The 26,278-nt window shown below is 42.4% G+C and overlaps 1 protein-coding gene across 1 annotated transcript; it reads right to left on the bottom strand.

The window, feature by feature from the left end:
• Nucleotides 1-10,639: 10,639 nt before the first annotated feature.
• LOC307263376 (uncharacterized protein) lies at nucleotides 10,640-14,660 on the bottom strand. The gene is made up of 8 exons (XM_080044524.1): nucleotides 14,574-14,660; nucleotides 14,298-14,476; nucleotides 14,102-14,195; nucleotides 13,513-13,863; nucleotides 13,303-13,336; nucleotides 13,048-13,131; nucleotides 12,767-12,858; nucleotides 10,640-11,457 (listed from the first exon to the last, which is right to left on the bottom strand). The coding sequence occupies exons 1-8, from the start codon at nucleotides 14,604-14,606 to the stop codon at nucleotides 11,305-11,307; spliced, it is 1,020 nt and encodes a 339-aa protein (XP_079900650.1). The 5' UTR covers nucleotides 14,607-14,660; the 3' UTR covers nucleotides 10,640-11,304.
• Nucleotides 14,661-26,278: the final 11,618 nt, after the last annotated feature.

The following is a 26,278-nucleotide window of genomic DNA, read 5'->3' on the forward strand; positions in this document are numbered from 1 at the left end:
ATGCACAATTGTAATTTTTTCATCATGGTTAGCAATGTCACATTCAAAAACTGGCTGTGTTTTCACCCTGAAGGTACACACACACACACACACACACACTGAAACACACACACACACACTGAAACACAATCACACACACACTGAGACACAAACACACACACACGTACACACACACACACACACACACTGAAACACAATCACACAAACACACACACACGTACACGTACACACACACACACACACACACACACACACACAAACACACACACACACACACACACACTGAAACACAATCACACAAACACACACACACGTACACGTACACACACACACAAACACACACACACACACACACACACTCCCTGCAGGTATACAGCGAGTGCATCAGAATCCTGTGGCTTGGTTTGATAGACACTTAATGTCAGTGGATGTTTGTCCTTAGGCATTTTTCTTATCCAAAATCGTCGGCTGTCACATCGTCCATACACTTTGCAACGCTGTCAATTCTTTGGCCAAACAATTGGGGCGTATACGCTGCCAACCATTCAGTTTATACCTGCAACTCAACTCAGTTATGACCCCGGGATTTCAACTTTTCAACTCTTTCTTGGTAGACTTTGTGGAGGCGCACACACAAACATTATACATCTAGACCAAGAATGACTTGTAACTTTGTTTTCTACACCTGCAAATTCAAAATTTTGGGGCGACTGTGGCTCAGGTGGTAGAGCGGGTCGGCCGATGATCAAAGGGTTGGAGGTTCGATCCCCGCCCTGCCGCCTGTGTCATGGTTGTTGTGTCCTTGGGCAAGACACTTCACCCACCTTGCCTCGTGTGAATGTCGATAGTTTAGCCTGCAGCTATCGGTGTATGAATGTGTGTGTGAATGGTAACGTGGGAAAGGAAAACAGGTCTCCCTTGAAAAAGAGTCTTCGGCCTCAATGGGATTTACCTGTAGAAATAAAGGTTAAAAAATGTCTTAATTGAGCTTAAAGCTACAGTGTGTAACTTATTCTGTCGTCCCCTTATCTACATGAGGTAAAGCCTTTAATGATCACACATTGGATTGTATACCTTCTGCTGTACGTCCAGGTTTTTTTTTTCTTAGCAGTAAAATCAACAACTGAAACATTTCTTGGGCTCTTCTTGGGGATTTTTCTGAGCTCCTGCACCAGTGTCAGGGAGGGGGGGGGGACACCAGTTTGTAAACGCTGCCATACTGAGAAATACAGAGAGAGTTTTGTGGAGCTGATAATAGGCTTAATCAACTTTGTGTCAACTCGTTTGGCGATGGCTTGAATGTAACCGACATTTGTTCGTATGAAAAAGTTACGCACTGTATCTTTAATAAAATATGTTTCCCTACAATGTTTTTCCAGAGCTGCATAATGCACATAAAGGCCATGGAGGGAAGATCACTCCCATGTAAAAGGAACCATAAAAACAAGATGGCCTCCTAGTTTTAAGATTGTGAAAAGTGTAATTTGTTTTTTTATTGATCCATATTTGTTTTTTATCATCTGGAGTCCACACACACACACACACACACACACACACACACACACACACACACACACACACACACACACACACACACAGACTAAGACAGACACACACACACATTAAGACACACACACACAGACTAAGACAGAGACACACACACACACACACACACACATTAAGACACACACAGACTAAGACAGACACACACAGACTAAGACAGACAGACAGACAGACACACACACACACACACACACACACACACACACACACAGACTAAGACACACACACACATTAAGACACACACAGACTAAGACAGACACACACAGACTAAGACAGACAGACAGACAGACACACACACACACACACACACACACACACACACACACACACACACATTTAGACACACAAATACAGACTAAGACAGACAGACACACACACACACACACACACACACACACACTAAGACAGACACACACACACACACACACACACACACACACATTAAGACACACACAGACTAAGACAGACACACACACACACACACACACACACACTAAGACAGACACACACGCACACTAAGACACACACACACACACACACACACACACACACACACACACACACACACACACACACACACACACACACACACACTAAGACACACACAGACTAAGACAGACACACACACACACACACACACACACACACACACATTAAGACACACACAGACTAAGACAGACACACACACAGACTAAGACAGAGACACACACACACACACACACACACACACATTAAGACACACACAGACTAAGACAGACACACACACAGACTAAGACAGAGACACACACACACACACACACACACACACATTAAGACACACACAGACTAAAACACACACACACACACACACACACACATTAAGACACACACAGACTAAAACACACACACACACACACACACACATTAAGACACACACACACACACACACACACACACAGACTTCTGGCACCATTACATATTTAGACGTGCTTGTCTATGTGTAGTAGAAAAGATGGCGACACACTCGTTTGGTTGGAATAATCTGGGAGACAGCTGCTAGTAGAAAGACTGTCAACTGGACAACACACACACACACACACACACACACACACGTACACACACACACACACACACACACACACACACACACACACACACACGTCTGTCATTTCTACAAACAATTGTGGCATATGCTGTCAGTTTTTACCTGTAACTCGACTCAGTCATGCCCCAGTTATGACCCCAAATCCACTGCAATCCACTGTTCTCTGTATATGTTTTTGTCATTTTGTGGCACACACAAACATTATATATCTAGACAAGAATGACTTGCAACTTATTTTTTTACACCTGCAAATTCAAAATTGATTGATTGGCATTAAAGAGTAAAGCTCTAGTGTGTAACTTCTTCTGTAGCCCGCCATGAGGAAATAGAGTTTGAAGAAAGATGGCGACAGTCTCGTTTTGGTTGGAATAATGTGGGAGCCAGCTGCTAGTAGTAGACACATCTGGCTGTCACTGATAGCGAATGGAAGGTTGCTGTTGCTAGGGAGGGGAGACACAGCTGTCAATCAAAGTCCCCCGCCTGTCCGTCGGCGGTGGCAACGGTTACCGGGAGCTTCAGTGTTGCTATGGTGGGCCTGACTCACTCACACTGACAGACTGACAGACTGACAGACAGACAGACGGACGGACGGACAGACAGACAGACGGACGGACGGACGGACGGACGGATGGACGGACATACAGACAGACAGACAGACAGACAGACAGACAGACAGACAGACAGAGAGACTGACAGACAGACGGACAGACAGACAGACAGACAGACAGACAGACAGACAGACAGACAGACAGACAGACAGACAGACAGACAGACAGACAGACATACAGACAGACGGACAGACGGACAGACAGACAGACAGACAGACAGACAGACAGACGGTTGGAGCCCAGATGCAATTTGTTGGGGACTGAGACGAACATATGCTAATGTCGCTACTAGCCACACAGCCTGGAAACATACATTCATTGTGAGGACTACCTGAATCTAGTGTTGGGGAGAAGGGAACTCCATGTAAGTTAGCTAGAAGTTTAACTACATTTTGCATCACCTTACTTGCTGGTAATACCTCCATAGCATACTGCATACTGCATTTCAAGATAGCTAAATTACTTGCCTTAAGCCCCTATCTCACTGGGCTGCGACTGTTTGCGACAAGTTGGAGACACAAAATTGCGAGAAAATATGCCAATGCAGTCTCACTGAGTTGGTTTCTCACGACGTGTTTGCGAATGTCCTGGCCAACACTTGCCGGGAGGTCGCATTTATGTCTCGCGAACGTCTGGCGAGCGTCGCACGAACGGAATGTCAGTCTCATTTTTGTCTCAAATCAGTCACAATTTAGTTTCATATGTTGCCAAACCCTCGCAAAGTTGTCTCACACTTTGCGCACTTTCTGAGTCGCGGAGACTAAATTGAGAAGGGTGTGCGACGCGTTCGACACACCTGCGACAACTCTGAGACAATTTTGAGACTAGATTTATCGCACACATATTTTGAACATTGGGTTGGGGCTTGGTCACTACTAGCGCCTACTAGAATATTTTATTTTTCATTATGTCAAGAAATGTCAAGAATAAAGACGAATGCTCCAAAATGCTATTGGAGTTGGTGGGGGCATTTATGTATTTTCAGCATACTACAATTGACGTGTGTGCATGTATTGGGACATCCTAAGTCTTTTTCTGGCATACTAAATAGTAGGGAAGCATGGGTATTGGAACGCAGGGTTTATTTATTTGTTCTTAAATATCTCTGGTCCTTGTTTAGCCTTTTTTCTGGTATAACAGTGTTAGAGAGTGTGTGGCTGTATGGGTGAAATGTGTCGGAACATTTTGAGGAAGATTGAGTGTGAAGAGACACCCACATATTCCCCCTGTATGCACTCTACTGAACTATGATGCTACACACACACACACACACACACACACACACACACACACACACACACACACACACACACACACACACAAAGTGAAACAGCATAGTTTTACAGGGGGCTAGCTAGCTGGCCTGAAAATCACTTTGTGTTGCTCTCCCTGGCACGCACGCGCACACACACATTGCAATATGGATGTGTCTGGACTCAGGCCTTTTCCCGACACACCCACACACACACACACACACACACACACACACACACACACACACACACACACACACACACACACACACACACACACACACACACACACACACACACACACACACACACACACACTCTGTTTAAGATGCAGTGGAGCCTCTGTGGGTTAGCAGGGCCAGTTCTTTCAACCTGCTCCCTTCCGGCCCCTACACACACACACACACACACACACACACACACGTACACACACACACACGTACGAACACACACGTACACCCTCACCCCCACAAACACACAGACACACACACACACACATGTAAACCCTCACCCAATCACACACACACTGAAACACACACACCCCTACTCACCCCACACACACACACACACACACACACACCGTGATTAATGGCGTTCGCTTCCCTCCCCATCTCATTCTGTTACTGTCAGAGCTAAGTGGGCCGCGGACAATAATAAACAGTCAGTCTGCTGTGAACCCCCTAACGCCATCATCCCACCCCACCCCATTATCCCCCCCTTTCCCTGTGTGTGTGTGTGTGTGTGTGTGTGTGTGTGTGTGTGTGTGTGTGTGTGTGTGTGTCCTAACACGATCATTCCACCACACCCCATTATTCCCCCCTTTCCCAATGAGAAAAAAAGAGGAAGAGAGATGGAGTGAGAGATAGAACGGAAGTGGTTGAGTGTGTGTGTGTGTATGTGTGTGTGTGTGTGTGTGTGTATGTGTGTGTGTGTGTATGTGTGTGTGTGTGTGTGTGTGGGAGATACAGTGTGTGTGTGTGTGTGTGTGTGTGTGTGTGTGTGTGTGTGTGTGTGTGTGTGTGTGTGTGTGTGTGTGTGTGTGTGTGTGTGTGTGTGCTTGTACAGGCATCTCTGTGGGGACCAATTTCAGCTTTTGACCATTGGATTGAAAGCACTGCAGTTTTGTAAAGTGAGGACATTTTGTCCGGTTCTCACTTTGGGACAGGCCTTTAAAGGGCTGTTTGAGGGTTAACACTAGGTTTTAAGGACAGGCCTTTAAAGGGCTGTTTGAGGGTTAACACTAGGTTTTAAGGTTCAGGTATGAATTAGGTTTATGTTAGGGTTAGTGTAAGGGTTGGGGTTAGGCATTTAGTTTTGATGGTTAAGGTTAGGGTAAGGTAGCCTGGTCCAACCAGACCATCGTACTTCATTTCATTTGTACAGAAGGTCTGGAAGTGCTGTAATTGGCAAACGTTCACTCACTTGGAGGCGGGTGTCTGTTGAAGTTTAAAACTATTGGATCTGCCCAGTGCCACTCTGGATCAGCCAACCAATCGCATAAGGTTTGGTCGTCACGTGTGTCATGAGCCGGCTTCTGGCGGTGCGTTCCAGTTGGACAGGGAACTCGGAAATGTCCGACTTCACTACATATTGTAGTCTCTGAATCTACCGGTACCTGGCAACGGTAACTTGCTAGAGCTTAACGTTTAGTTATTTGGATGAGAAAGGTTTTAGGCGTCCATACTTTCGCGAGCAGATGCACTGGAACACAGACAGGTCGGAGCTCGGAACTACCAAGTCGGAAATCTCCTTCTTCCGAGTATAAAGGAACGCAGCATTCAACTGGAGCGCGACTTCGACGTCATCGTTCTCAGCCACTCGCTCTGTTCGCTGATTGGACAGCCGGAAATTTTCCTCAGCTAGATTCCGCTTATACCACCCAGCCCCAGACTGACTACTGAAGGGAAAATGAAATTTGGCCGGAAGTAGGTAGGCGGGCGGAGCCAGGCTAAGGGTAAGGGGCTAGGGAAGGCATTATGTCAATGAGTGTCCTCAAGATAAGATTACAAGAGTGTGTGTGTGTGTGTGTGTGTGTGTGTGTGTGTGTGTGTGTGTGTGTGTGTGTGTGTGTGTGTGTGTGTGTGTGTGTGTGTGTGTGTGTGTGTGTGTGTGTGTGTGTGTGTGTGTGTGTGTGTTTGTGTGTGTGTGTGCGTGCGTGCGTGTGTGTGTGTGTGTGTGTGTGTGCCAGACTGACTAGATATGTCAGTGAATCATAAGGTCTCATAAGAATGTGAAGTTTAGATAAGAGTTATAAATGCAGACTTTAGCTTTTATGACAAAAAAAATATATAAATTCTGTTTGTTTACACATATTTCCACTTCTAAATGTCCTGATGTATATTTCCCTCCATTTCCATAGTCTTCACAGTATGAGAATCAATTAGTAAATCCATTATCACATAATTGCTTGTAATGTAATTGCCTGATAATGGTCTATGCTGTTTATGCTGTTTACATGTAGATATTTTTTTTTAAACCAAAGCAACACTGATGCTAATGGATCAAGACTTCAGTGAGTTTAAAGCTGGGGTGGAGGATTTGGGGGAGAAAATAGCAGTTGGGATAGAGATTTGAATCCAAATACCTCAACCGCTCCACTTGTTCTCTTTGGTCCCTCCCCTATGGTCCCTCCCTGACACGCTCTACACCAACAACGTCGGTGCCAAAGTGAATGGACAGTCCCAACAGCCAATAAGAACAGCGAATCGGAGCCTCGCTCTGATTGGTCAAAGTGTACAGCTCATGTTAATTTTGACGAATCAGAAATCACATACCCCAGCTTTAAAGGTGCTCCAGTTTATTATTGCACCCCCTTTGGACAAACGCGGTAGTGTGTGTTACTATGCCAACTGTACGAGAATTGTTCTTGCAATTGCAATGTATTCTACAATAAAGTTAAAGATATTTTCTGGGGCATTTTTATGCTTTATTGATAGTGCAGAGAGACAGAGGTGAAATGGGGCAGAGAGGGGAGTGACATGCAGAGAACGATCGCGGGCGGGAATCGAACCCGGGTCCGCTGCTGGCCGAGGCCCATGGGGGGGACGCCCTACCAACTGAGCTAAGGGCGCCCCTGCTTGTTAATTCTTAAGCATTTTGCATTCTCCGCAAATATAAAATGAAACTGGCAGAAATATATTGATGCTGTAATTTATTATGATAGACTTTCAAACTATAATAGTCCTGCGTTCACTTTTTCTTTTTACTACACTACATACTAAAGTACAGAAGAGTTTTAGGGCCACAGGAGAGAGAAAAACAATCAGATAAGAGGATTTTTTTTTCATTATGTCGAGAAAATGTACCTTCTGCATTTCTTAATCAAGTTAATATGATAGTTAAAGGTGCTCCGAGGAAATTTTAAATATTTCTGAAACAGTCTCATTTTTCCTCTGATGATCATAAATGACATGTAACAGTAAACGAGACCATCAGTGCAAAGAATGCTATTTTTATATAGTTTTTATTAATGCCTTTGTCATGGGTATACGCTCACCATGTTGGCATAGTAAAAACACTACAGCTTTTGTCCAAAAGGGGGCGCTAAAATTAACACAAATTGAAAGTTCTAGCCACTTTAAAATACATGTGAAATCTAAAATATAGGTTCGAAATTGCTAAAATCTCAAGATATGGACTGAATGAATACAGCCCTGGAAAAAATGAAGAGACCAGTCTGGATTTTTCTTCAATCTTCATCTCTACATTTCTTATTGAAAATGCTCTTTAATGACAATATTTTAATGGTGAATTTGGTAGAAATGTTGTCAGTAGTTTTATACTATAAAACCAAAATGTTCATTCTACTCAAACATATGCCTATAAAGAGTAAAACGAGAGACACTGAACATTTGGAGTGGTCTCTTAGTTTTTTTTCCCGAAGCTGTGTATGCATGTGAAGCAACGATTCGTTTTCAAATGTCAAATAAATGCAGAGCTGCACCTCGTATTACTTTGCCATCTGTTTTATTTCTGTAACATCGTAATCAACCGGCGCGAATATTCTTAATAATTCAAGCCTCATTGGTACTTCATCTTGTGTGTGTGTGTGTGTGTGTGTGTGTGTGTGTGTGTGTTTGTGTGTGTTTGTGAGAGTGTGAGTGTGTGTGTGTGTGGGTGTGTGTGTGTGTGTGTGTGTGTGTGTGTGTGTGTGTGTGTGTGTGTGTGTGTGTGTGTGTGTGTGTGTGTGAGGCAGAGTGTGTGTGTGTGTGTGTATGTACTCTATCTAACTCTTCTGATGTGTGTGTGTGTGTGTGTGTGTGTGTGTGTGTGTGTGTGCTTCATCTAACTCTTCCTCTAATCGTCCTAATAATTCATTTGTTCGCTGATTAATGTCTCTCATTTATGTCGTGGTCCAACCCAGTATCCAGAGGAAAACGTCCGCAGAGTACTCTTCCGCAAACCACGATTTACGTAGGTCAGACAACGTTTCGACGTTCTGAATCGACGTTCCATTGTAAAAAGTGGACACTGCGCCCGCACCACGTGACTTTCAAGTTTTCAATTTCAGCACAGAAGAAAGATGGCGGCAGGCCGTGTAAAAAGCTGAATTTTACGGCCGTTTCTGTATCTTAAGGTTTTTTGATAACACTTTTAGCGAGAAATGTGTACTTTATGTTCACAATCTTGATTCAGCGAATGCATATTAGCTTTAGTTTAGATGTTACGCGGATAGCTCGGTCCTGCCAGCAAAATGTTCTGAATCGACGTCATACAATGTTGTGAACCGACGTTTCACCGTAATGCCCACGCGTTGCCATGGTGACACAAATGTGTCATATATTAGCCTACGTAGGCTATCTGATACACACATAAAAGACGACTTTTTCATGCTTCCCAACCCATTTTTATTACCACAGCAGCATGGGGACGTAGCCTAGATAATACATTGTGATTTGGGTGTTAAATCTATCTAGGCTACTTTTTAAATACTCATTTTACGACCTTTTCAAACCCGGAAGTACACAACGATATAGGCTTACTGACGCTCGGATGAGTTACTGTTTTGTTGTTGTTTTTAGACATTTGTATAGGCCTATGTAAAATATGTGCTTCTAATTATTTTTTACATTATATAATTATATGCTATCTCCTTAATGTGCCTTGATGAAAAACGAGTGGTTGTGATCGAGTTGTGTGACATTTTAATGACCAGATTACTTTTACTTTTGACTTTATTATTGATGCCTAACTTCTGCATTCTTGGGACTTTGTAAACCAATGTCTTGCAAAAAATAAAAACGCTCAGATGAAGCTTAATCACCTTAAGAGTTCGCTAAAGTATTTCACTTATTTAACTGTGAAAGCCGACGGCACGCGTTGCCATAACGACGCTGGCACATGACGTCACCACAAGTAAGGTTTGACAGGTACACAGCTGACACGAGACACTGGATTTCAACAAGACACTATTTTGACACTATTCTTAATTTTTATTCTTGTTCTTGCAAAGGAAATAGTCAAACCCGAAGCCTCCCAAGTTACAATCATTCACAAACTTACCAATATATATATCATAGCCTGGCGCCAGACTAAACAGCGCCTCCACGAGTGCCGCCGAGGTAATGACACCCAAGGTGTGAGGTGGACCTCAATGAGATTTGTTTTGACAATGAAATGTACATTTTTATTCACAAGTGACCATAAAATAAACAACAAGATGAATCGCTCATTTAATAAGATGCAATGTGCAGTAGACTAGATTTAACGAAGGATCCGTGGGGATGAGGAATGGATCAGGTTTATGCTTTCTGTTACTCTATTTCTTAACATATTGGTATATCAACTGTATGTTATGATATTGACTGACGCTAAAGGATGTAGGCCTACACTTGCAAACCTTCTGGAAAATAAGGTCGAGGTGGAATACACAATCTTCAGCAATACATTGGGTTTACGAGTAAAGATATCAAGAATGCTAGGATGAAAAAAATGGTAGGAGGAAAAAAGATTCAATTGATTATTTGTACAATGATTTATTGAAACAACAATATTTATGCGAGTCTGTGAGAAATACTTTGTTGTTCCCAACAGGGTTAAGGGGACACTGTAACGTTTTAAGTAATTTATTAGCTAAAATCAATATCCTCATTCATAAATATGTCCTCATTGGTATAAAATCACCTCTGCCAATAATCTGAATTATCCTCCTGAGCGGAGAATTACAAATATTAATATTACATTTTGTACATTGAGAGGGTAAGTCTTATGGAGGAATCCATGTTGGAAGCGTCAAATCAAATCAGTTTTATTTGTATAGCCCAAAAACACAAACACATTTGTCTCAGTGGGCTTTACATTTCATACAATATGATATATGATACCCTGCCCTTACACCCTTAGCTCGGCTGAGAAAAAACTCCCAGTAAAAACCCTTTAACGGGAATAAAAAAAAAATTGAAGAAATCTCAGGGAGAGTCGACAGAGTAAGGGATCCCTCTCCCAGGACGGACATGCTGCAATAGATAAGTAGAGAAAATCACGAAGGAATTTGATCATTGACCAGGTGATTACATGGTAATACTAAGTAAAGTGCGAATAGTGTGGATGCAGGAAGACTTCAGATGCTGCCAGAGGATCCACACCGTCTCGTCTCCAACAGGGAAAACTAAGGTTTCCATCGCCGGGATTACATCCCACGTCTCCAGGTGGCGTCCTTAACCACTGCAACATCTTTCGCGTTGATGGTCCATTCTCAGATGTTACCGGGGGGGGACCAGATCCACACTGTCTCGTCACCACCAGGGAAAACTGGAAGAGGAGAGACAGGTAACCAGTGAGCAAAGCAAAAATGAATTTAAAGATTGAACAAGCAAGCGAGTAGAAAGAGTACTATCCTGATGGACGGTGAATCAAGGCTGATGTGAGGCAATAGCAGGCGGGGAGCATCCGTTCCTAGGACAGCTGATTCCGCACAGAACTCAGAGTCAGTCGAGTAGTATGGAGAGTGCTTGGTAGACAGAGGGAGACAACCCCCGGGGCAACGCTCAGCCAATCATGGAAGATAGACAGAGGAGAACAAATGTCAGAGAAATGGTATCAGTTATGCAATTAGCGTCGGCAGGACAATTTTTCAGTGGGAGGACAACCGGTACTCAGGCCCAGACAAACCGAGACCGAGGCAGCTCCTCAGGCTGTTAATAATAACGCTATAACAATGGTGAACAATTCATATTTGTCTGACCTAGTTGCGCGATATGCCCCATCACGGGCACTACGGTCTACGACTGCAGAGCTCCTGTCTGTCCCCAGAGTTAAGAAAGCTGCCGGCAGCAGGGCTTTCTCGTATCGAGCTCCTTCGTTATGGAACACACTCCCAATAGAGATCGGGCAATCTGAGTCTATCGAGGTGTTCAAGTCTAAACTTAAGACTTATCTCTTTGAATTAACCTTTGGTTAGCGCTCATCCACCTCTCTGCTGGCGCGGGGTCGGTGGCGGGTCACCCTGTCTGGGGTCGGTTCTCTGGCCTCTGCTGGGGGGGAGTTTGCTCTGGGGTAGGTACCGGTTTTGGGCTGTTCCGGTGGGCTGCCCTGGCCGCTCGAGCTGGGGCAAATTGGCGTCTGACCGTGGGCACCGCTGCTGGGGGGTGGGACCTTGCCTTGCCTCCGGACAGGCGGTCGCGGCGGCCTCCGGGGCTTGGCCCCCAGCTGCCCCCCAGCACCCCGCCCCCAGAGAGCACGCCCCAGTGCGGCACTAGTCCCGAGGAGGACCGGGGCCGTAGATAGAGAATAGAGTATAGAATAGGGAAATAGCCAAATGCACCGCTGCCACGAGGAGCAACCACAGCCGAAACCCCCGGAGGGGCGGCCCGTACAGCCCACACGGGTCCGCCGGACCGGCCATGAGATTAATATTATTTCCGCAAACGCGTTAGTGATTATTTAGTTTAAAAAAGTTAATTCAATATTCCGAGCGGGGGACTTCCTTTAGTTATTTGACCATCTTTATTTGCTGATCTCGTCCCCCAATAACTTTAACTGCTACCCCTGTATTTGACAGTAAAGTGTTAAGGTTGCGCGGCTGTCAGCCTGGTTCTCCATCCGAGGCTTCAAGGAAAAAGTGTCAGAAATAAGTGCCTGCACAGGCGGACACAGGTCACGACTAATGCCGCTCCTCCTGCGTCGTGCATGCAAGAATTAACTCTTTTTTTTTTGGCCATCATAATAGAGCTTCATGCACTTTAGGGGTAAGCTGCTTTCCAAAGAATGGTACTGTAACGGAATGTTAGTGAATGCAAAATGCCAAAGAGAAAAGATACCTTGACATATCGTTGAGAGAGGTATTTGTGTAGGTCTTTCTTCTTTCTTTCATTCCAGCCTCGTGCTTGAATGGTTATCATATCAGTCCGTGCTATCAGTGCAGGGGAGAAAAGGTTACTAATACAACTGTTGTAGTAGATGATTTTCAACTTCAATATTTTGACTTTCGTTCATTCTTCAAAATTGTAAAGCTTGATTTGAGCAAGATTATGTAAAGATGATGGTAGAAATGGCATACAAATCATGTACTACATGTTGAAGGAAACATTAATTTACTTACTGGATTTGGTCATGTACTTTGTCGTCAGTGCAACACGTGACAAAAAAGAATTCACCTGCTCAACCTCCTCGCCAACTGTCATACCTGCCATTGGAAGACATGATAAAAAAAAACACTGAGATGTAACAGCATGTGTGATTTAAATTTTCACAGTAAAACCTCTTTGATGCCTTTTCAAATGTTTAAATGTTTTACGGGTAGGGTTTGCTTAATCTTTAGTTATAGTCAATCTCAGCTGCATGCTGGACAACTAACCTGCTCCTTCCTGATTGCGTCCACCCCACTGCACCTGTGGTGGAATAAGATCATAATTTGAATTTTCCACATCACCTCCAAAATTGCTTTGTTAATATACTTTTTAAGTGATCGTTTACATATTGCGATTGATTAGATTAACTTTCCCCAACAACATTCATAACACAAGCAATATACAGTGTAGGAGGTAATCTAGAATAGATACATTACCTCACATTTACCAGAGTGACCCTTGGCGTGCATCACGGACAGGAATGGCCTATTTTGCAAGAGTGGAACAAGTTCTGGAAAGGACTCGCACACTTTCTGGAGGTATGGATAGTATTTGCACATGATGTCTGTGCAAATGAACTGTATTTTATAGGCCATGGCAAGCTCCTTCTGTAGGAAAAGAGGATATGCAAATATCTCTCCCCTAAACATGTTCAAGGCTTTAAAAAGAATGCCATGACGACAGACAGCCACCTCCACACCCTCTTCATCCACTTTGGACCCAGACTTGTTGGCAGTCTCTCGTGCAGCTGTCCATTGTGACTTCCCACAGACACCTTTCCCAGATACCTTTGAAAACATGTAACATAAACGGTTTGAAAATAAAGCTTAACATCTAATTTACCGAACTCAAATAAGAAATATACAGCATGTTTTTGCTTCTCTGAAAATGGTACTTTTCAGCTTTGTGTTTTAACAAGCACATATTTAACCTGGAAGCGTAATTTTCTACAATGTATGATCAAATATAATTTAAGTGCAACTGTGTCAGCCACATTTTTGTGATTATAATAAACATACAACTCACAGGTTGGACTCGATTCCGGATAAGCTGCACAAAGTCTGCCACATCCTTGTCCTTTGCAAAAAATGCACCGTCGAAGAATGCATTTTCACCCACTCTAAACATTTGCAAAGGAGACATTCAGATTCCATGCCTAAGGAATTTCCAAATACAATGATACATTATACTTAAATTAATGTAATTTAATAAGCAGCAGTACCCTTTGGTCCTGCTGAATCGATACATCTTCCGGTTTCCGTCAAGCGAGATTGCTGCAACATCCTCAGCGCAGGCTGGGCATGAGAAAGGTTTTTTGTGGAGTAGTTTGTCTTTATCATCGCGACAGTATGTCCACTCCAAGAAGCTACGCTGTAGACTGTCACCATAAATACTCCCTGCCTATTATTAAAAAGGAGATAACATTCAATTATGTGAACAATTAATAGCACAGCCAGTGTAGGTGACTACATTCTCTGAAGAAAATGCTATGACTTACGCGCCCAAAGGTGCTAGAACGTTGCTCAAGCATTTTAACAAATGCTTGTCGGGATAAACCTGGTGCAGTGACTTTCAGCTCTTCGAATGTCTTAAAGACATCAACAGCGTACAATGTCTGAAAAACCACATTACCAGGCCAGTAACCACTGGCCTGTAGGTCTTTCAGTCCAGGAGTCCATGACGTTAAGCAGGACCTGCAGGTACTTGTAGGCAAGGACAGATCATATCGTCCTGTGGAAACAAGGGAATATAATATGTCCTAAATTTTTACACCAATTCAATTCGGTTCTCTCAATATACTGTGTGTAGTCGTTGCAGAATCATAGCCCAATGCTTCAATGATGGTATGCTTACCAGTACAAACAGTGATGTCTGCAGCATCACAACTGCATATGTTGCTGGGCCGAGCAACTGGTAACAGACGTGCTATAATGAAATACAAAGCAAAGAAATAAGGAGTACATCTCCAAAACAATATTTTATAATCTAAAATAATTTTAAAACTTTTCATACATACATACCTTGTTCAGATATTGTATGTGTCCCATCATCATTTAGCAATGCATAGCATGTAGGTGGAATAGCTGTATAAAAACCCTCAACCAGAGAGTCCCTATTGTGTAAAACCCAGCTCTGATGATGGAACACGTCACAGTCGTGCTTTGGCAGGCAGTCGCGACATCTTATTACAGCCTGTTCTATGTTGCAGTGGTCACAAAGCTCAAGCAAAGGTTTCTCTGCTGAGAGCATCAGATCCAATAGATGCGGCCTTGCAGTCTCCCATTTCTCAACGGACAGTGTCTGCCGCATCTGCCAGGTCCTAGGAACCGTCAAAGCTTCTAGTGAACAATCCAATGGATCTTCCATCAAGCTTTCCTTCAGCAACTGCAGCTTTAAGTCTAGGAGCAGAGCATGAAATTACTATCTTCAAAAGGTAAACTCACTCTTGATTTTGGGCTGCTTGTAGGGCTGCAGCTAACGATTATTTTGATAATTGATTAATCTGTTGATTATTTTCTCGATTATAATCGATTAGTGTTTTGGCCCGTAAAATGTCAGAAAATGGTGAAACATGTTGATCAATTTTCCAAAGCCCATGTTGACTTCCTCAAATGTATTTTTATGTCCAAAACACAAAGATATTTCAGTTTACTGTCATAATAGGATTGAAGAAACCAGAAAATATTCACATTTGAGACGCTGAAATCAGAGAATTTGGACATTTTTTATTAAATTACTTGAAACGATTACTCGATTATCAAAATAGTTGGCGATTATTTTAATAATCGATTCGTCGATTAATCTTTGCAGCTCTAGCTGCTTGTAGACAATAATGTCTGAATGCCGACATGTAAATGATAAACAAACCAATTTGAAATAAGAAAGCCAAACTAATGATATCAAATGGAAATTTCCAATAAACTATGATATCAAGACATGTTCATAGAGCTTAAAACCTACCAATTGTCTGCTGCGCCTCTTCCACTTCTAATGCAGTAGCTTAAATATGACAAAAAGACAAGGACAGAACAAAAACAAATTACTAACATAAATTATAAGTTGCATGGTTGTTCAATTCTATTTATATACTGCCATTTTTAATACAACATTTACCAGATGATGTAAATAACTTTGTTTACTTTCTGTTGAAGTGGTGGCATCATCTTGATGGGTATCCTTTGGCTTTAAGTGAGAGGATGGCCGGGATCCTGTCATAAAATAAATCTTATGATCAGGCAATGATTAAATTGGTATCTCTACCTTTCAATGGCCATTAAAAACAGCCAAAGCCTCTTTTACATGAATCTAGTTACCATTTCAACTTTAATGTGGTGTGATATTGTAATGTAAGGAACTACAGTAACACTTAGAAAAGGAATTTAAATATCATTAGCCATCAATTTGAGAGAACTGGAGACTTTATGAACCTCAGACGGATGCACAGACTCATTGAATCAGGAGAAGTCACACTAACCTCCATAAGATGTCTGTTTCTCAGCCAATAAGCGCACATCCTTCTCAGTGTGTTTTATTTTATTTTTTGACTTTTTCCCCTGCTCACCTGATTCTTTCCTCTAAAATGAAAACATAATTGAAACATTTAGTAGTGTTAGGTTACAGTTGCTATCTGAGGAGACATTACAGTGCTAAACAAAATTGCATATATGAAAAATATTTAGAAAATAGTATTGTGGCACTGTACTTTAAAAACGTGTCTTGCTAGTTTCACAAGAGTTACTAATTTATTCAAATGACATGTCTAAGCAACTGCAGTGAAAGATTAAATGCAGACAACATCGGTCTATAATATAAAGTAACTAGCGTGTGTTTTAATTAAAATTAGGTGGGTTGTCGGAAAGTCTAATATCAATACTACATATAACATTACATAAATAAAAACATACAGGTACATTTGAAAGAACATTCGCTCTACTTTACCTTGTGGTTACTGTCACTACACGATCTCTGAGGAGCCTGCACGATGATGAGGACCGCATGCGCAGAACGGCCGCCATCTTGGAAAGCCCGCAGTCGCCTAGGCAACGCACGTCAGCGTCCTCACCCCCGCCCCCTCATAAAGTTCTCCGTGAGCACAAGCACGCACACACACACAAAGTCCGTGGCTTAGCCGCCCCGTATCTGAATTTAATTCCAACACGTAATCAGTAGCATGATTAACTGTTCTATCTTCATAACAAACTAAATGTCATGCAAATTGGTTCAGAATTGAGCGAGTTACAGTCTGTTTTTAGTGCAGTCTGTGGCTCTCCAAAACACTTTGAGCTAAGCGGGCTGTCAATGATGGCGGCCATTTTGCGCACGCGCACCTCATATCGTGCAGGCTCCTCAGATCGTGTATGACAGTTACAACTGACTGACGCAGACGCATTGTCATATAAACACAATACGACACGCCCCTTCTCAGTCGCGGGAAACGGGGCAGCCATGTTGTTTAGGTTGTAGGCCTAGTTTTAAAAATTAAAAGTAGAAAATTAAAAAGTGATAGTAGCCTACTGTGAGGTGTTTCGTGTGATGCTTTACACATTCATGTAATCAGATTTGATAGATTATCAAGAGTATGAGAAATATTCTGTTCAAAATCAAGCGGTTTAAGTGAAGAAAAATGTAAAATGGCATGTCACATTTCAAACAGTCTGTTCAATGTGCTTCAAACACAACAAATATAATTGACATAAATGGATATTTGAGTGTAGGCCTAGGGCCTATAAAAAATAGTGATTCATGAACACATTGCCTAATTAATTCCCTGCCACCACCAACATAAAATAATGTAGGATTATTTCAACATGCCACATTTGAAAGGAGTTACAGAATTTGTGAGTCAAGCAGAAAGTCACAGGTCATAATGACCTTACAGATTGCAACAACAGCAGGTGTTGCAAACACAGTAGAAAACAGGAACAATATTACAACATCTCTGCAACAAATAGAACTACTATAATCTATTAGAAGCAGCCAGTTGCTAATATGGTCAGGTATTGGAGAGACTCGTACACGCATACACACACATGCACACACAGACACAGACACACACACAGGCGTGCACCCACACACACACAGACACAGGATGATCTACATAAAAGGCCAATGGCTTTTCACTGAAAGGAAGCGCTCTACAGGCAGTCCTGCTGCCTGTTTTCCAGAGGCCCGAGGTATGGCTTTTGGGTTCGGCTCCACTTCACCGAGGTTAAGGCTAGACTAGAATTATGGTTAAAGATCTGAGAGGTAGCCTATCTTTTGTAATGTATAGGTTAAACATCTGTATTGGTATTAGGAGCTGTGTCTGCTCACTTGTAACTTGAGACTGATGGCAAACTTCAATAAAGAAACCTGATGAGACCAGAACCACTATCTTCCCGAGTCTCTCTCTGCACGTGTCTCCTTTAGTTATAGATGATGATGGAATCAAAAAGGCCGTCTCGGCCACTACCTGATTCCACTTCAATAACACCCCCTCCATAATTGCGGAAAGATTTAGGCCTATTCAAATCTACAGCTCTAACTGCTCCTGGATGATGGTTTCACTCTTCTTTGTTCTGGTTCGTTTGTTTTTGTGGAAATAGCGACCAAAATAAGTCACTTTTACGTATTGCAATCCCTCTGACCATCCAGGTCATTATTACCATGTGCTTGTGGTTCGGTCGGACACAAAAGCCCTTGCATTTCATTAGGAAAATGAGCTTCCAAGTACGCTGAAATAACAACTTTGTTTTTCAAGTATTCAAACATGATGACTTTGTTTTCAAACAGACCAAGAGAACCAACAGAAAAAACAGTTTGAACTTGAAAGGCCTCAGACTTGCCTGTATGTCACCACCATACAATCAGAATAGAACTAAACAAGTGTTGAAAGATTGTCAACTTAATGAATAGCATACAGTAGGTCAGTTTGAAGATGTGACCGAAATGGGCAACATTCAGGGCATTATGGCCGGAAGCTTGCCTCAAAAGAAAGATATTGCATGCCGAAACTGCTTTGGTTGTATACATGATTTTTCATTCTTTCCTTCCAATTAATATTAATAATACCATTACACCTATTGCCTGTTTTATGTCTCTACCTCTTAAACAAAGTTCAGAAACATTTCTAGACACTGAGGTCAACTAGCCTATACAAAACAGATCTCATCTCCCAACCGTCTCCCTGGACATTAAGTTATTGTTAACTCGGCTCAGATGCTAAACACTGATATGCTTGGAGCCTGTAAGCCTGGTAGACTAACAGAGATTGCAGAGAATGTGTGCTGAGGACAGGCAGTGTGACAAGATTGACTGATTTGTGTTAACATGTCCCCAAACAAGAGAACAGAGGATAAGGCCTCACTGAAAGTATTGTAACTATGAAATGTGCCAAATCATAGGTGTATCGTATAGCCTATTATTTTATATCCACTTAAAACCTAAATTATGCTGTTCATCATAACTAACTAGTTTGAAACAAACATTTTGATAAATGGAAATTATTATGGAATAAACCTTTTATTTTGAAGGGGTGTTTTCCATTTCTTTGCGCGCGCCTAAATCCATGGACATATAAACAAATCGCGCGAAGCCCATTGGAAGTTGACCATCGACTGGAAAGCCGCAAGGAGAAAGTGAGTATGATAAATATGCCTATTGAATAATGTATTAAGAAATATTTAATTTTAGTCGTGCATGATTGATTTAACATGGAGGATACCATTCCTACATATTCATTAGGCTACTGCTCTGGTTGTAGGCTTTACACAGTAGCCTATACCAATTAATTAATAAATTAATCAGGTATCTCGTGCTGGCTCTCTGTAGCCTATATTAATAATAATGTGTTACTGTTTTTTAGATATGCCCGGTAGCGTCCACAAAGACTGTGTTGGTCACGCCAAAATTGGGGTGGCACGGAAGAAGTGCCCGACCTGTTCGTGCCTTCAACCACATAAACAGCGGCTGACTGAAGCTCGACAAAAGTTCCAGGCGGAAAAGGAGGCCTGGAAGGAAAAAAAAAAGAAGTGGAACAACGGGAGCAAACAACATGATCAGGCCCACAAGATGGTAAGTAGAATGCAATGATAATAAGTTGTAATGATATTCTCTGTCTTTCATAAATGTATAGGCCTAATGAATCCGTGTATAATCCGTGTATCTTCCGTTCAATCCATATCCGTTTGGAAATCAAAACACGATAAACGAAAAGTTAACTGTTTTTTTAAATAGGCTACTCATCCTCTCATCTACATTATTTATACTAAAAACACGTTTTTCTCTATTTTTAATCTCAATTAATGACCAGGTTATCAAATGTGAGAATAATGTCCTAAATGTTGATTTTGAAAAATACATGTTTCAATTTAGTGGTCGAGGCTCCGGTGTCGTGCGAAAGTGTGTGTGTGTGTGTGTGTGTGTGTGTGTGTGTGTGTGTGTGTGTGTGTGTGTGTGAGTGTGTGTGTGTGTGAGTGTGTGTGTGTGTGTGTGTGTGTATGCGTGTATGCGCGCGCGCCCAGAGGCGAATTTAGCCAGTACGCCAAGGTAGGCAATTGCCTTGGGTCTCATGGTCATCTAATACATGTTTGTTTTACTCTCCATTCATTAATCACCGAGGGACACATCCTACATTATTGATAATGTTATTGATCAATAACATTATCAATGTTATTGATACTCACATGATCAGCTGAGGCATGAGCCCCAGTGCAGACAGCTGCATATGAAAGCATATTTATTGGTTAGGTCCACGAGTGAACAGCTGTTTGTCTGTCACTGTTTAGATCAAGGCATGATCTAAACAGTGACAGACAAACAGCTGTTGATCCAGATCAAAACGGGACAAACCACCAAACATTTAGCATCTTTATAGAAAGGGGAAACATATTTTGTCTGGCTGCCAAAGGCTGCTATGTCACTGTCTGTCATAGGCTACCATCAACAGCCTTATTTTACAAAAGCTCAATTCAGATAATTAATAAACGTGGAAATAATATAGGCCTAGCCTAGACAAGACACACACACACACACACACACACACACACACGTAGCCTATGCACACGCAAACACTCAAAAGGGGCTTTTTAAAGTGCCCCACTTTGACTCAGCAAGTGAAGTTAAGACAAAAAAAGGAAAAAAGGGAGACAGAGACGACGATAGATGCAATTTTCTTTTGTGGACCAATAAATATGCTTTCATATGCAGCTGTCTGCACTGGGGCTCATGCCTCAGCTGATCATGTGAGTATCAATAACATTATCAATAATTTAGGATGTGTCCTTCAGTTCCCAGTGCGATGCTGACGTCCGCACGTAATCGGTGATTAATGAATGAAGAGTAAAACAAACATTTATTAGATGATTATGAGACCCAAGGCAATTGTCTACCTTTGCGTAATGTCTTAGTTTGCCTCTAGGATTGCGCGCACGCACTCACGCACTTCTTATCGGAGGTAACTGTCGCATGACACCGGGACCTCGACCACTAAATTGAAACATGTATTTTTCATATGGATTGAACGGAAGATACACATATTTTGTCTCTATTTTTAATCACAATTCATGAGCCGGATATCAAATATCAGAATAATGGCCTAAATGATGATTTTTAAAAATAGCCTACATGTTGCAATTTAGTGGCCGAGCTTCCAGTGCCGTGCCAAAGTTACCTCCGATAAGAAGTGCGTGCGTGTGTGTGTGTGTGTGTGTGTGTGGGGTGGGGGGGGGGGGGGGGGCGTTTGTATGCGTGTGTTTGTGTGTCTGTGTGTGCGTGCGCAGAGGTGAACTTAGCCATTATGCAAAGGTAGGCAATTGCCTTGGGTCCCGGACTACCACGGGTCTCATAATCATCAAATAAATGTTTTTTTTACTCTTCACTTATATTTAAATTGTTTATACTGTATATAGCTCTGTTTTTTTTATTTAGTTTTTTTCTATGTTGGTTTTAATGAAAAAAACAAATTAACTGATATAACCCTGACCGACTTGGCCTACTGAAGTGAATATTAATAAAAAGATCTCTAATAGGTATCATATATACTATCACAAATTGATTTTTATCGATGAAGAGACTTTTAATGATAACTGAGTACCTCGTTTCGTACCCTGTCTAGTGTATATATAGTCCTGTGTCTATGTATTCCTTGCCTTTTTGCCTTATGGCATTTTTTGTAATTTTTGAAGAGAATAAATTATCCTTTACCTGAAACTGTCTGCATTTGTGTCCTAACTGCCTGCCTGTCATTGCTAACTATTTGCTCACCAAAACTCAGTAGATAATGGATTTTAATTTTAATAAAGTTTTTTTAATGTTTTTTCAGTTGGACCGTTTAGCTGGCTTGGGCTACCTCCCAATTCTCATTTTGGGGAAGGTGTGGTGATCACAGCTGGCTGCTGTGCGCTCCTCCTCCTTTTGCCACTCCCACTCCCTCTGTTCTGTGGCACACCTGGTCTGCATCAGCAATCATCGCGACTATATCACCTCTGGCTTCCCTGCTGTCGTTGCCAGTTCGGACCATGCACTACAGTGTTACCCGGACCACAACCTCCAGCTTACCTACCTGCTTCTCCGCCCCGGCTTCCCCACTCACCACCTGCTTCCCCACCTCGTTGAAATAAACCTTTTTTTATTATATCCACAACTGCCTCTGCTCTTGGGTCCAGAACTTAACCGTAACAGAAGGAGGTTGGGGCGACGGTGGTGGCTGACATTAAGTACAGCCTTGATTTTCAGCTGCCACCCTCCCTTGAGCACAGTCTCAAAGACGCCGTTGAGACCATTTTAAGAAGTAAGTATTACTCTGCTACTATTCAAAGTTTTATTTATTTATTACTGATACACAACAAAGTTTTGCCCAAAATTATCCAATACATGAAGGGCTACTGTTTAATACTTTTATTACAGATGTATGAAATTTGTAATTACGTATTTGTTCAAGGAATATTTTTGATGTTTTGTGTTTTATTAGAAAATTCTTCTCATAAGGGCACACAATTGGGCACCGTTGTCTTTTGATGCAACATTTGAAAAATATTTTTGTTTCTAAAACAGACCACAAAGATACTTGTTTTAATATATTTTATTATTTTCTTTGTCCCAGTTTATGTGAAAAAGCACAAAGTTGGCAGCTCTGCCAGTTGCTCAAGGGAGGGTGGCAGCTCCTGCACCTCAGCCATCACCGCCGCCCCCGCTGCCTCCGCCACAGCCCCCCCCGCCGCCACAGCCCCCCCCGCCACAGCCCCCCCCCGCCGCCACAGCCCCCGCCGCCATAGCCCCCGCCGCCATAACCCCCCCCGCCATAGCCCCCGCCGCCATCGCCTCTGCCGCCTCATCCATGGCCCCTGCTGCAAGAAGAGAGCAGAGGAAGGACTTTTCCCCTTCAAAAAAATTTTGCAGAGGAAAAATAAGAGAGTAAGTAAATGTATGCCCTGCCGGAAATGTCTGTTTAATCATGATAGATTTAAGATTTAATTTATTGTCATTTCAGACGTACTTTCATACAAAAATTTAATAAAACGCAGTTTCTCACCAGCGCATACAGAGTTAAAAAAAGCAGTTTTCTGGCTGTCAGACTGTAACCATGTAAATAGGGGGGGGGGGCATAGTGCATTAAGGATCCTTACAGCCTGTGGAAAGAAGCTGTTCATCATCCCAGCTAGATCTGCAGTGGATGCTCCTGTATCTCCTCCCTGATAGCAGGAGGGAGAACAGGCTATGAGAGGGGTGGTGAGGGTCTTTAATGGTGGCGGTAGCTCTGCAGGTGCAGCGTTGCTGGTTGGCCACCATCAGCAAAGGGAGAAGGGCACCAATAATCCTGCTGGTCATCTTCACTATCCTGTTTAGGAAGTAAGGCTGTAGGTCAGGATATGCTCAGCGGTGTATGATGTGGTTTTCCAGCCCCCTGAAGTCGAGCCCCCATCTCTTTGGTTTTCTCCACATTGAGTTTGAGGTTGTGGGACCTGCAAAACCTTGTGAGCTGCTCCACCTCTGTCCTGTATACAGACTCATGGTTGTGCCTGACAAGACCCACCACTATTGTGTTGTCTGCAAACTTGATGACATGGTTGGTGCTGAATCTGGCTGTGCAGTTGTGGGCGAGCAGGCTGAAGAACAGGGGGCTTCAGACTTCATCATTGGGGTGATCCTGTGCTTACTGCTATTGTTTGTGATGTTTGGCTGCCCAACTTTACAATGTCTGCTGCTGTGTCAGGAAGTCCAGGACCCAGTTGCAGGTGCCAGTGTCCACCTCAAGCAGTCTCAGCAATTCCACCAGCTGTAGTGGAATGATTTTATTAAATGCTGAGCTGAAATCGATTAAGAGGATTCTGGCGTTGGTGTCTTTCGTTTCTAGGTGTGACAACATGGCATTTAATTGTTGATAACTAATGAGCTAAACAATTTAGGATGCGTCTTTGGACCTGTTTTGATGAAATAATATTTAGTGGGGAGGAAAAGGTAATGTCCGAGCCCTTTTTTTATGAATGGATTTGTCAAACTTTGAGACATTTCACTAATGACCTTGCTCTGTAGTCTGACAGCAGTAAAAAAGGCTATTTGTAATTTGAGAGCTCTGGTTTCAATACACCTTTGATACACTAATATGTAACTAAGTGGCTATGTTCTGTATGTAGCCATTCCAGTGTGAGAGGAATGATCAGAGCTGTAACTGGTTAAGGTTTAAGCACACTACAGAATGGCTGAATCTCTTTTACTCTGAAAACAAAATTAGTAATTTCCTTTTTTCTTTCTTTTTTTATTCCAGGTCCGTGTGGAGTGGCAACCATGTGGGACATGGTATGTTCTTTCCAATAGTTTCTTAATAGAAATGTCTTAGGATGTCAATTATTAAAATGGTGGTGGAATAATGTACTTCGGGCTGAGAAGGTTCCTACTTTATTGTTTTATTGGTGCCTTTAAATAGAACTTGTCCACTTCTAGGTTTAGAGAGCTCTGAACTTTAAAAAAATACCTAATAGATTGTTGTAAAAACATGATAACCAAGATCCCATTCTAAGAAAGCATTATTCATTACCACTTTCATAGCAATATCTATTATTCCTTCACAAAATGGTTCTCTTACAGAATGCTAATAATTTAAGCTGCCTCAAGCAAGCCCATTTAAGGGTAAATAATATGACACATTTGGATCTCCAAATATATAAACAGGTTAACCAAGTGAATGATATTCACTGCCTCTTTTGGGAAAAATTAACTTATGGTCTCGTCTCTGTTGCCTCCAGTACACTATTCGCGCTTTTCCACCGCACCTGTAGCTCGACTCAGCTCAACTTGGTTTTGGTAGCAGCACGGGTCATTTTCCACTACAAATAGATAGTACCTCCTGAACGTGGGCGGGGTCGTCATACAAAGGGGCTGAAAGCCAACTCCGGAGCCAAGTAGCAAAGCAGAAATTACAAGCAGTTGTTGCACTATTAACTGAACCAACCGCCAACAATACGGATGGAAAATGTTTAAGAAATACCCCCCTTGTATCTGTTTGCTAAAAGAAGTAGAAGAATATTGCGACGGGCCATTGAAAGGGAGAATGGTGTCCCGATATGTGACTGCCACTCAGCCAGCTGTAGGGATGTGTCACGTACATCCGTATGCACGTAAACACGGGCATCATAAAGTTGACTGTTAAGTGCTTGTTTCAGGATACGTGTTTGCAAATGCAAGCCATGTCTCAACCTGAATATTTTATTGAGGTAATCAGTGCAGTCCGAGTCTTGTAATGTAATCGGTCGCTATCATTTCTGTCCCAGCTGGCTACTTTAGGGTATATAGCTGCAAGCTGCCCTACATGTCTCACCTCTCGTGTCGTGTACAGTATGTTTAAAGCAACATCCCCAACAACCAACACAACTGGGTGAGCTTAGCAAATATATGGACATTTCATTAAGTTTTTTAGGATCTGTGATGCAAATCAAATGAAACATAGCCAGAGAAGGCTGCACGCGAGACAAAATACACTCAAAGTCCCGGAGAGTTTGGGAGAATATACAACTGAATGAAGCCGGTAGTCTCTGGCCAATCAGTGACCGGCAGTCTGCGGACGTTACCTTTAGCATCGGCTCAGCTCGCTTGGAACCTAAAGCGAGGCGATACCAAAAAAGCAAAGTTGAGCTGATACCACGCAGTGTAAAAGCGCCATATGTTAGCCTTTGAGAGAAAATCCAGCTGCTTATTTTAAACTGATAAGATGTTTTTCATTTGAGTAGT

Source organism: Ammodytes marinus (assembly GCF_949987685.1).
Source record: "Ammodytes marinus genome assembly, chromosome: 16".
Lineage (NCBI taxonomy): Eukaryota > Metazoa > Chordata > Actinopteri > Uranoscopiformes > Ammodytidae > Ammodytes > Ammodytes marinus.

Bases quoted from the DNA above. Each gene is read 5' to 3' on its own strand.
- LOC307263376 (XM_080044524.1), bottom strand. From the start codon at position 14,606: ATGCTTGAGCAACGTTCTAGCACCTTTGGGCGC. The intron at 13,337-13,512 runs GTAATGTATCTA...ATTCCACCACAG, and splicing joins GTCACTCTGGTAAATGTGAG to GTGCAGTGGGGTGGACGCAA. The intron at 12,859-13,047 runs GTAAGTAAATTA...CTGCACTGATAG, and splicing joins AAAGTACATGACCAAATCCA to CACGGACTGATATGATAACC.